This window comes from Rhincodon typus, chromosome 8, assembly GCF_021869965.1.
Source record: "Rhincodon typus isolate 14 chromosome 8, sRhiTyp1.1, whole genome shotgun sequence".
Lineage (NCBI taxonomy): Eukaryota > Metazoa > Chordata > Chondrichthyes > Orectolobiformes > Rhincodontidae > Rhincodon > Rhincodon typus.
The window spans coordinates 43516566-43527520 of NC_063339.1; the positions used below are offsets into that span (position 1 = coordinate 43516566).

General features: G+C 41.2%; 1 protein-coding gene across 1 annotated transcript in view; it reads right to left on the bottom strand.

Moving 5' to 3' along the window:
* Positions 1–725: 725 nt before the first annotated feature.
* Positions 726–10955, bottom strand: part of samd4a (sterile alpha motif domain containing 4A) — a 111927-nt gene continuing 101697 nt past the window's right edge. The window contains exons 5-6 of the mRNA XM_048600114.1: positions 1222–1331; positions 726–812 (exon numbers count right to left, since the gene is read on the bottom strand). Of these exons, the coding sequence (XP_048456071.1) occupies positions 726–812; positions 1222–1331 (197 nt within the window). The remainder of the gene's footprint in view (positions 813–1221; positions 1332–10955) is intronic.

Below are 10955 nucleotides of genomic sequence, written 5' to 3' on the forward strand. Positions count from 1 at the left end.
CAGAATTAAGGCTGCATGAAAATCAATCAGGTAGTCAGGTTACATTCTGATAGGAATACATCTACAAAGCACAGGTCATGGAATACTCTCCACTTACCTGGATGGGTGCAGCTCCAACAACACAAGAATCTTGACACCATCCAGGACAATATAGTCCCTTGACTGGCACCACATCCACAAACATCCACTCCCTTCATCACTGAAACAATAACAGCAATGGATACCTCCAGCTACAAGATGCAATGCAGAAATTAACCAAGACTCCTCAGATAGCACTTTCTAAACTGATGACCACTACCATCTAGGGCAGCAGATGCATGCAAGGACCACTACCTGCAAGTACCTCCCAAGCATCATGCCACTTTTACTTGGGCATATATCACCATTCCTTCACTGTCACTGAATCAAAATCTTGAACTCCCTCACGAACAGTATGGTGGATGTATCTACATCAAAGGGACTGCATTCGCCAAAATGACAGTTCACAACAACGTTCTCAAGGACAATTAGGGATGCCAAGCCAACACATCGTAAATTCTTTAATGAACTCGTTTTAGAAGTCAGTAGCATTCTCTGTCAGTCAGAAGGTTATGCACCACTTTAGAGACCTGAACATAAACTAACAAAGGTTTGTACTATAGTGAGACACAGATGAAAAATTAAGCTAAGTCTGGTCTCAGCAACTTAAAGAATTTCATGGAAATAGTGAAACAGTAAGGAAGTTTTCAGATGTCCTGGTCGATATTATTCACCGAACTAAAAAAATCACCATGGTCATTTTTTTCTTGTTGCTGTTTGAGCGTTTTGATTGTCTGCAAATTCCCCAAATTAAAACAGTGATTACACTTTTAAATGTATTTCATTGGTTGTGAAGCCCTACAGAATATCCAGAGGTCATTAAGGGCACTATATGTCTGAAAAAGGCAAACAGATATAGGAAATTACAAGAGTACATAAACAAATATATGAATGCCCACATTTTGTGTGCAAGAGAGCACACAACTGATCGAACAAAAAAGGGCAAATAATTAATAAATGGGTCTCCAAACAGAAAAGGGACCAGAGATCATTCAGACATACACACGTAAGTGAAGGTGGGGAAATCTGAAACTTCCCCAAAATCAAAATTTCAACTTACAAATTAACAGATCATAAAACTCAATTGATAAAAGACACGAAAATTAGCATTTTTGCAACAAAGTCAGAGTATAATCAACCTACCTGTGCCTCTAATTGTACTTCTGTAAGTGCCATCATTTCTTCATATGTTAGTTGAGAGAATAGAGCTGCATACTTATGCAGACGCAAACTTTTAAGCCAAGCTGGAACATCTGTAATTGAAATGATGGTAGGCTTAGAGATAAATATCTTTATTTTGTACTTAACATATTTAACATTTTTATTAATCACTTTTTGAATCTTGCAAAATTTTAAGAACTTCCAATTCTTAGTCAGTACTAAGTTTGTTAGCAAACATTTCAGCACTAGGGCTAGCAAATCCACTTTGAATATCACGTCCCTGGCTAAATTACCTCTGAATCATCAGAAGATTGTTCAGACCAGCTGCATAAATGCAGAACCAATATTGGTTGAGCTGACTCAATACATCTGCTATGTCAAATACTTACTAAATTTAGCAGAGTTTGATGTATTTTCACATAGTACATTCCAAACTCTGCTTGGAAGAAAGAAATATTTTGTGAAATAGCCTTTCATGAAAGACAAGGTTACGTCTCTGAAGATAAACGTTATTATGTGTTAATTTCAAGCCATATTTTGTGACTCAGATGCTTAATTGCTGTAAAAGAACTATTTGGAGCTCCATTCATAGAATCCAAGATGATCTTGAATTGTAAAATTACAAGTTTTAGAAATGAGATGTAAAAAGTAGGAAAGCATTTTTTTCATATATTGATAATTTCATTACTCCCATACAAAACTAAACAGACTATCAAATTTGGAATACTACCCAGTAGAACATCCGTCTCCTAACACATGTTTTGATCTTAAGACTCCCTAAGAATATGACAAATAGGAGCATGAATAAGCCTTTCAGTCCTTCAAGGATGTTCCACTATTCAATAACATCATGACTGATTATCTATCTCAACTCTAGGCTAACCCTATATTGTGTAATTTCCTTAATACCCAAAAAAAAACCTGCCAACTTCTGACTATCTACAGTCTCTGGGGCAGAGAATTCTGAAGATGCCGAACCCTTTGAGTGAAGAAATTTCTCATTCCAGTCCAAATAACCTGTTCCAATGAGTTAGTGACCACACTAATTCTAAACCTATACCTTTTGCCCTAAGCCCATCAAAGCCCCTAAGAAGTTTCAAAGCTTCAATTAGATCACCTCAATGTGGGAGCTCAGAGACGCGGCTGATGTCCCTGACTCCTACATGAGCACGAAGTGGGTCCAAGCTGCAGCTCTTGTTAGACCGCACGACGGCTCTGGAGCTGCGGATGGGCTCACTTTGGAGCATGTGCGATGCTGAGGAAGTCGTGGATAGCACGTTTAGCAAACTGGTCACAACGCAGATTAGGATTGCTGAGGGAGAAAGGCAATGGGTTACCAAAAGGCAGAAAAAAAAGCAGGAAGGCAGTGCAGGTGTCCCCTGCGGTCATCTCCCTCCAAAACAGGTATACTGATTTGCACACTGTTGGGGGAGATGGCTCACCAGGGGAAGGCAGCAGTAGCCAGGTTCATGGTACCGTGGCTGGCTCTGCTGCACAATAGGGCGGGAAAAAGAGTGGAAGGGCTATAGTCATAGGGGATTCGATTGTAAGGGGAGTAGACTGGCGGTTCTATGGTCGAAAACAAGACTCCCGAATGGTATGTTGCCTCCCAGGTGCACGAGTCAGGGATGTCTCGGATCGACTGCAGGACATTCTGAAGGGGGAAGGTGAACAGCCAGCTGTCGTGGTGCATATAGGTACCAATGATATAGGTGAAAAAACAGGATGAGGTCCTACAAGCAGAATTTAGGGAGTTAGGAGCCAAGTTAAAAAGTAGGACCTCAGAGGTAGTAATCTCAGGATTGCGACCAGTGCCACGTGCTAGTCAGAGTAGAAATGAAAGAATAGGCAGGATAAATGAGTGGCTTGAGAGATGGTGCAGGAGGTGTTCAGATTTTTGGGACATTGGGAGTGGTTCTGGGGGAAGTGGGACTATTACAAATCAGTCGGTCTACACCTGGGCAGGACTGGAATCAATGTCCTAGGGGGTGCTTTTGTTAATGCTGTTGGGGAGGGTTTAAACTAATGTGGCAGGGGGATGGGAACCAAATGAGGTGGTTAGTGGACAGTAAGGAGGTAGTAACTAAAGCCTGTAAGGAACTAGATAATGAAGTCAGTGTTACTAAAGGGAAGAGTAGGTAGAGAGCAGATGATGAACACAAAAGGGACAGGTGGTCTGAGGTGCATTTGTTTTTAATGTGAGAAGTGTAGTAGGTAAGGCAGATGAATTTAGGGCTTGGATTAGTACCTGGGAGTATGAGGTTATTGCTACTCCTGAGACTTGGTTGAGAGAAGGGCAAGATTGGCAACTAAATATCCCAGGATATAGATGCTTCAGGTGGGATAGAGAGGGAGGTAAAAGGGGTGGAGGAGTTTCATTACTGGTCAAAGAGGATATCACAGCTGTGCTGAAGAGGGCACTATGGAGGACTCGAGCAGTAAGGCAATATGGGCAGAGCTCAGAAATAGGAAGGGTGCGGTAACAATGTTGGGGCTGTACTACAGGCCTCCCAACAGTGAGCGTGGGATGGAGGTACAAATATGTAGACAGATTATGGAAAGATGTAGGAGCTACAGGGTGGTGGTGATGGGAGATTTTAATTTTCCCAACATTGACTGGGATTCACTTAGTGTTAGGGGTTTAGATGGAGCAGAATTTGTAAGGAGCATCCAGGAGGGTTTTATGGAGCAGTATGTAAATAGTCCAATTCGGGAAGGGGCCATACTGGACCTGGTGTTGGGGAATGAACCCGGCCAGTTGGTTGAAGTTTCAGTAGGGGATTACTTTGGGAATAGTGATCACAATTCCTTAAGTTTTAGAATACTCATGGACAAAGACGGGAGTGGTTCTAAAGGAAGAGTGCTAAATTGGGGGAAGGCCAACGATAGCAAGATGATTCGACAGGAGCTGGGGAATGTGGATTGGGAACAGCTGTTTGAGGATAAATCCACACTTGATATGTGGGAGGCTTTTAAAGAGAGGTTGATTAGAGTGCAGGACAGACATGTCCCTGTGAAAATGAGGGATAGAAAGGGCAAGACTAGGGAACCATGGATGACAGGTGAAATTATGAGACTAGCAAAGAGGAAAAAGGAAGCATACATAAGGTCTAGGTGACTGAAAACAGACAAAGCTTTGGAAGAATATTGGGAAAGTAGGACCAATCTGAAACGAGGAATTAAGAGGGCTAAAGGGGTCATGAAATATCTTTAGCAAACAGGGTTAAGGAAAATCCCAAAGCCTTTTATTCGTATATAAAGAGCAAGAGGGGAACTAGAGAAAGGGTTGGCCCACTCAAGGACAAAGGAGGGAAGTTATGCGAGGAGTCAGAGAAAATGAGTGAGATTCTTAATGAGTACTTTGTGTCGGTATTCACCGAGGAGAGGGAGATGACAGATGTTAAGGTTAGGGATAGATAGGTCAAGTCGGCATAAGGAGGGGAGGGGAGGTGGGGGCGGAGGGGGAGGCAAGTATTGGGTGTTGTAAAAGGTATTAGGGTGGACAAGTCCCCAGGTCCGGATGGGATCTATCCCAGGTTACTGAGGGAAGCGAGAGAGGAAATAGCTGGGGCCTTAACAGATATCTTTGCAGCATCCTTGAGCACGGGTGAGGTCCCAGAGGAGTGGAGAATTGCTAATGTTGTCCCCTTATTTAGGAAGGGTAGCAAGGATAATCCAGGTAATTATAGACCGGTGAGCCTGACGTCAGTGGTGGGAAAGCTGCTGGAGAAGATACCGAGGGATAGGATCTATTTGGAAGAAAATGGGCTTATTAGTGATAGGCAGCATGGTTTTGTGCAGGGAAAGTCATGTCTTACCAACTTCATAGAGTTCTTTGAGGAAGTGACAAAGATGATAGATGAGGGAAGGGCTGTGGATGTCATATACATGGACTTCAGTAAGGCGTTTGATAAGGTTCCCCATGGTAGGCTGATGGAGAAAGTGAAGTCGCATGGGGTCCAGGATGTATTAGCTAGATGGATACAGAACTGGCTGGGCAACAGGAGACAGAGAGTTATAGTGGAAGGGAGTTTCTCAAAATGGAGAACTGTGACCAGTGGTGTTCCACAAGGATCCATGTTGGGACCACTGTTGTTTGTGATATACATAAATGATCTGGAGGAAGGTATAGATGGTCTGATCAGCAAGTTTACAGATGACACTAAGATTGGTGAAGTAGCAGATAGTGAAGGGGACTGTCGGAGAATGCAACAGAATACAGATAGATTGGAGAGTTGGGCGGAGAAATGGCAGATGGAGTTCAATCCAGGCAAATGTGAGGTGATGCATTTTGGAAGATCCAATTCAAGAGCAAACTATACGGTAAATGGAAAAGCCCTGGGGAAAATTGATGCTCAGAGATCTGGGTGTTCAGGTCCATTGTACCCTGAAGGTGGCAATGCAGGTCAATAGAGTGGTCAAGAAGGCATACAGCATGCTTTCATTCATCGGATGGGGTATTGAGTACAAGAGTTGGCAGGTCATGTTACAGTTGTATAGGACTTTGGTTTGACCACATTTGGAATACTGCGTACAGTTCTGGTCACCACATTACCAAAAGGATGTGGATGCTTTGGAGAGGGTGCAGAGGAGGTTCACCAGGATGTTGCCTGGTATGGAGCTATTGCTAGCTATGAAGAGAGGTTGAGTAGATTAGGATTATTTACATTAAAAAGACAGAGGTTGAGGGGGGACCTGATTGAGGTCTACAAAATCAGGAGAGGTATAGACAGGGTGGATAGCAAGAAGCTTTCTCCCCCAGAGTAGGGGACTCAATTACTCAGGGTCACGATTTCAAGGTGAGAGGGGAAAAGTTTAAGGGAGATATGTGTGGAAAGTTCTTTATGCAGAGGGTGGTGGGTGCCCAGAACGTGTTGCCAGTGGAGGTGGTAGAGGCGGGCACGATAGCGTCATTTAAGATGTATCTAGACAGATACATGAATGGGCAGGGAGCAGAGGGATACAGATCCTTGGAAAATAGGCGACAGGTTTAGATAGAGGATCTGGGTTGCTGCAGGCTTGGAGGGCCGAAGGGCCTGTTCCTGTGCTGTAATTTTCTTTGTTCTTTGTTCTCTCATCCTTCTGAATTTGGAGAATATAGGACTAATTTATTTAACCTCTTCTCACAGGTCAACTGTCTCAGTTTAGGTATCAGTCGACACATTTCCTACCCAATTGGATAACTTTGCACTTCCCCACCTTGTATTGCATTGTTACAATTTTGGATATTTAATCAAAGCGTAGATAGCTCTTTCTCAGCATCTTATCACAGCCCAAAAACTTCAACTGTCAAGATGGTCCCCTCAATCAGATAATTATCAAAGTCTATAAAAATAGCTGAGGCTAACAGAAGTACTGGTCCTTTGGTATTCCATCAATGACCTCAAATGATCTGTTTATTCCTATTCTGTTTTCTGTCCATTTTCCAATGTTCAATCCATGATTTTTATCCCAGTTCCCATTATATCTAATTTATGTAATAATGCCAGATCACACAATAACACTGAATAGAGGCTCACGAGTTCAAAGAACATTCATTGATCACCTCACATTTCCTGTTATTAGTGTATACATCAAAACTTTTAAGTCAATGATCATACCACAACTTCTCTTCAGGCAGGTTTCCCTCAGGAAAATATCCCATGGTTCTTGAAGGAAACGGAACATGAAATAGATTTTACCACTGTAAGAAAACACTGAGGATTGACAATGGCATGGTGGTCTGCAATCCAGAGACCTGGGTTTTAATTCTCCCACAGTAAATACAGTAGATGGTAGAACTTGAATTCAATAAAGAAAATCTGGAAACAAAAGTTTAACTATGATCATTTCAGGTTGTCATTAAAAACATCTGGCTCATAGGAAAACTGCCAGCTTTACCTGATCTGGCCTACATGTGACATCAGACCCAAGCAATATGGTTGACTCTTAATTGCCCTCTGAAATGGCCAAGCAAGCCATTCAGCTTAAGATCAACTATGGATGGGCAATAAATGCTGGTTCAACGATTGATGCCCACATGCCATGAATGATACAAAAACAGATGAACCAAATCTAAGCCAAAATAATAAAAATAATGTTCACTAAATTTGCAAGCAAGTTTTTTGAATCAAAATTTTCTTCGGAAGAAAATCTCAACTCAATTCGAAATTCAACCTCAATTTTATAAACATACATTTATAGAATACTTTAAAATAATAAAACATTCAAAATCACTTCACAGGAGTGTTATGAAGCAAAATTCGACTCTGGGCCACGTGAAGAGATTTAGACAGACGACCAAAGAGAGATAATTTTTAAGGATTGTCTTGAAGGAGAAGAAAGGAATTTAGAAGGCTGCCCTACAGATTGGGACCTTAGCACTTTAAAGTGTAGTCAATATGGTACAGCAATTGAAAATCAAGAATGCTTAAGACCAGAACTAGCAAGGTATTGTTTGTAAAGATATATCACTTGATTTTTGTGCTTTTGATTGGAGGCTAAAATGGAAAAATGACGGTTTTAAAAATCAAGGATTGCTGCACTTTTTGAAAGCAAGTTTGCTGATAGGAAATTGCAATTCCTATCTGCACTATTGTTTGTTCAAGCACTGGAAGATACTTAGTTGCAGATGAGCGGGAGCCAAGGATGTGTATGAACGGAGATTTAACCATCAAAAAGTAGCTGATTGGTCTAGGGAGTGGTAACAAAAGGTCTACTGCTTCCCATCAACTGAATAATTAACTCCCAGGTATAGCTGAGAGGGTGTAATCGCTTGGAAGAAGACAGGCCTCAGAAAGGAAGGAGCTTACTTTCTTCCAAGGAAAAAAAGTACACCTGAAGTCTGAAGAAAGCTTGTTTGTTTCCCTCATCAGTTGCTCTAAGTTGTGGCTGTTAACCAGTAGGTCATCAACAATACGAGCGTGAACCAGTCAGCCTGTTCCTCCTGCAAGTGAAAGTTTTGGATAAAGAACAGCAAGGAGCAACAGGACCTGACAAGACAAAAAAGGATCATCTCAGGTGGACCCGGTAAACAGTGACCATTGAACTGCCTTCACAGTCTTTCCCCTTGGCAAGGTTAATGTTTTAACTATAGGGTTCTACATCAACTGTTCATAATTGCTTACCTGTAGCTAGAATCTATTTACTAGTAATAAATAGTAATCATTAAGTACAGAAACCTGTTCAACGCTTCAGTCAATCTGGGTCTAAAAAAAAAAAAACAGGTAAATTGAGAAATTTTGCATACTTTGTTAAAATGGTTAACTGTTGTGAAGACTCCACTAATAGCAGGACTTGACATTATTACGCTTCACGGAGGTAACATGCTCAGTTATGGGAGAATTGTGGGCATGAGGAGCTTAAGATGGGAGGGTAAACATGGGAAACATGTGCAGTAGGCTATCTGGTCTTTTGATCCTGCTCTACCAGTCAAGAAGATTATGGTTTATCTTACGTGGCTGTAACTCCAGTTTCCAGCCTGGTGCCATAATTCTAAACTCGCTTGACAATCAAGAATCTACAAAGTCTTGAATATGTTTAATAGTCCAGGTCCCTACTGGAGAAAATTCCAAGAAAACTAACGACTGAGGAAATTCCTCCTCCTCAGAATTAAGTGGGAGACCCCTCAGTTTGAAATGGTGTCATCTAATTCTAGATTCCCCAATGAGAAGGAAGATCCTCTCTGTATCTACCCTGTTAGGCCAATTCAGAATCCTATACTCCAATGAGTATGTCAAACTTGCTCAAACCAACCCCATAGGAAACTCCACAGCAAATCGTCTCAGAACTACCTCCAATAAAAATCCTTATGTTTACGAGACTAAAACTAGAGTCCTCTAGATGTGTTCTCAGCAATGCTTTCTACAGTAATAACAACACCTCCCTACTTTCACACCCAATTCTCCTCACAATTAGCACCAGCATTTCACTTATCTTCTTTCTGTATGTTACTTTCTGTTGTTCATTTATGACATGGGAGTCCATTCAACAGAATCTAACAACCTGAAAATGATCCACTTTGTTTCCTGTTAGCCAATATATGTTACCCAAACTATTACCTGCAACATCATATGCTTTTGTAGAGTAACCTGTGTGTGACACTTTATCAAAGGCTTTCTGGAAGTTTAAATATACAACATTTACTGACTGCCCTTTATCCACTTTGCTTGTTACATCCTGAAACAACTCCCGACTTTGTCAAACCCTACTTCCCCTTCATAAAACCATTTTGGCTCTGCCTGATTGTGATTTAGAAAATCACAATTCAATCTCTTAATAATGGATTATAGATAGGCCAAGTGACCTATTACTTCCTGATTTCTGTCTGCCTCCTTTCTCGAGTAGAGGTGTTACACATGCAATTTTCCATTTCACGGGGATATTTTCAGAATCTAGGTCATTTTGGAAGATTATAATGATGGCATCTATCTCAATCAGCCTTTAGCTCCATTTAGTCTCCCCGTTACTTGTTTCTCTAGTGATAACGATCGTTTTAAGTTCTTCCCTTCATTTTACCTCTTGTTCTTCTATTAGTTTTGGCATTTTTTTTGAAGACAGACACAAAATACTTGTCCAAAGTGTCTGCCATCTCCTTGTTCCCTATTATTAATTCCCCAGTAGAGAACTAAAGGTTACTTCAGCTACTCCTTTTAATGTATTTGTAGAAGTTTTTACTGTTAGGTTTCATATTAGTAGCCAGTTTTCAGCAGTGTGGATGTACCGATAGGCCAAGAACTGTAGTTCAAGACATGGCTCTCACTGTTTTCTTCAGGGCAATAGGATGGACTATAAATGATGGTCTAGCCAAAAATACACACATTCCACAAACAAGTACAAAAACAAATTGGTGGGGAGTTTGTAATACTAACACATCTTGCCTCATCCACTGGCTTAAAATGAACTTCACAGGTGAGGAATTACATATTTATCCTTAAAGATGCAATAGATACATCAGAATATTTTGATATCTGCAAGCGGTAATAATCCATTTTGCTGCACAAATAATATTCTACAAGTTAAATTTTTAAAAAAAGAATACGTCATTTCTGCTCTTTAAAAAACAGACTTAATGCTACTTCACTGGTGAATTCCCACTGAGAATCTAGCGATATTACTGTAAATGTCATGGAGCTCACGATACTGGCAAAGCTACTAATTTAAAATAATGCTCTCCAAACAAGTCTTGGCAGATGATGGAAAATAAACACGATGCAACAGCTTGAGAAAACAGTCAAACTAATTTAATAAAACCAAATCTGAAACCCAGATTCTCATTCAAAATACAGAGAACATTTGCAGCAATCTGCAAATACAAAATGATAGTTCCTTGCAGCAAATGCATAACAGCAAAATAGTTTTTATTTCATTATTGTTACTTGCCAATTCATAAAACTGAAGTAGAAAGATGGACAACAAGGTGCAGGGCTGGATGAACACAGCAGGCCAAGCAGCATCATAGGAGCAGAGAGGCTGACGTTTCGGGCCTAGACCCTTCATCAGAAAAGGGGGAGGGGAAGGGGGTTTTGAAATAAATAGGGAGAGAGTGGGAGGCGGATAGAAGAGGGATAGAGGAGAGGATAGGTGGAGAGGAAACAAACAGGTCGAAGAGGCGGGGATGGAGCCAGTAAAGGTGAGTGTAGGTAGGGAGTTAGGAAGGGGATAGGTCAGTCCAGGGAGGACGGACAGGTCAAGGGGGCGGGATGAGGTTGGTCGGTAGGAGATGGAGGTGCGGCTTG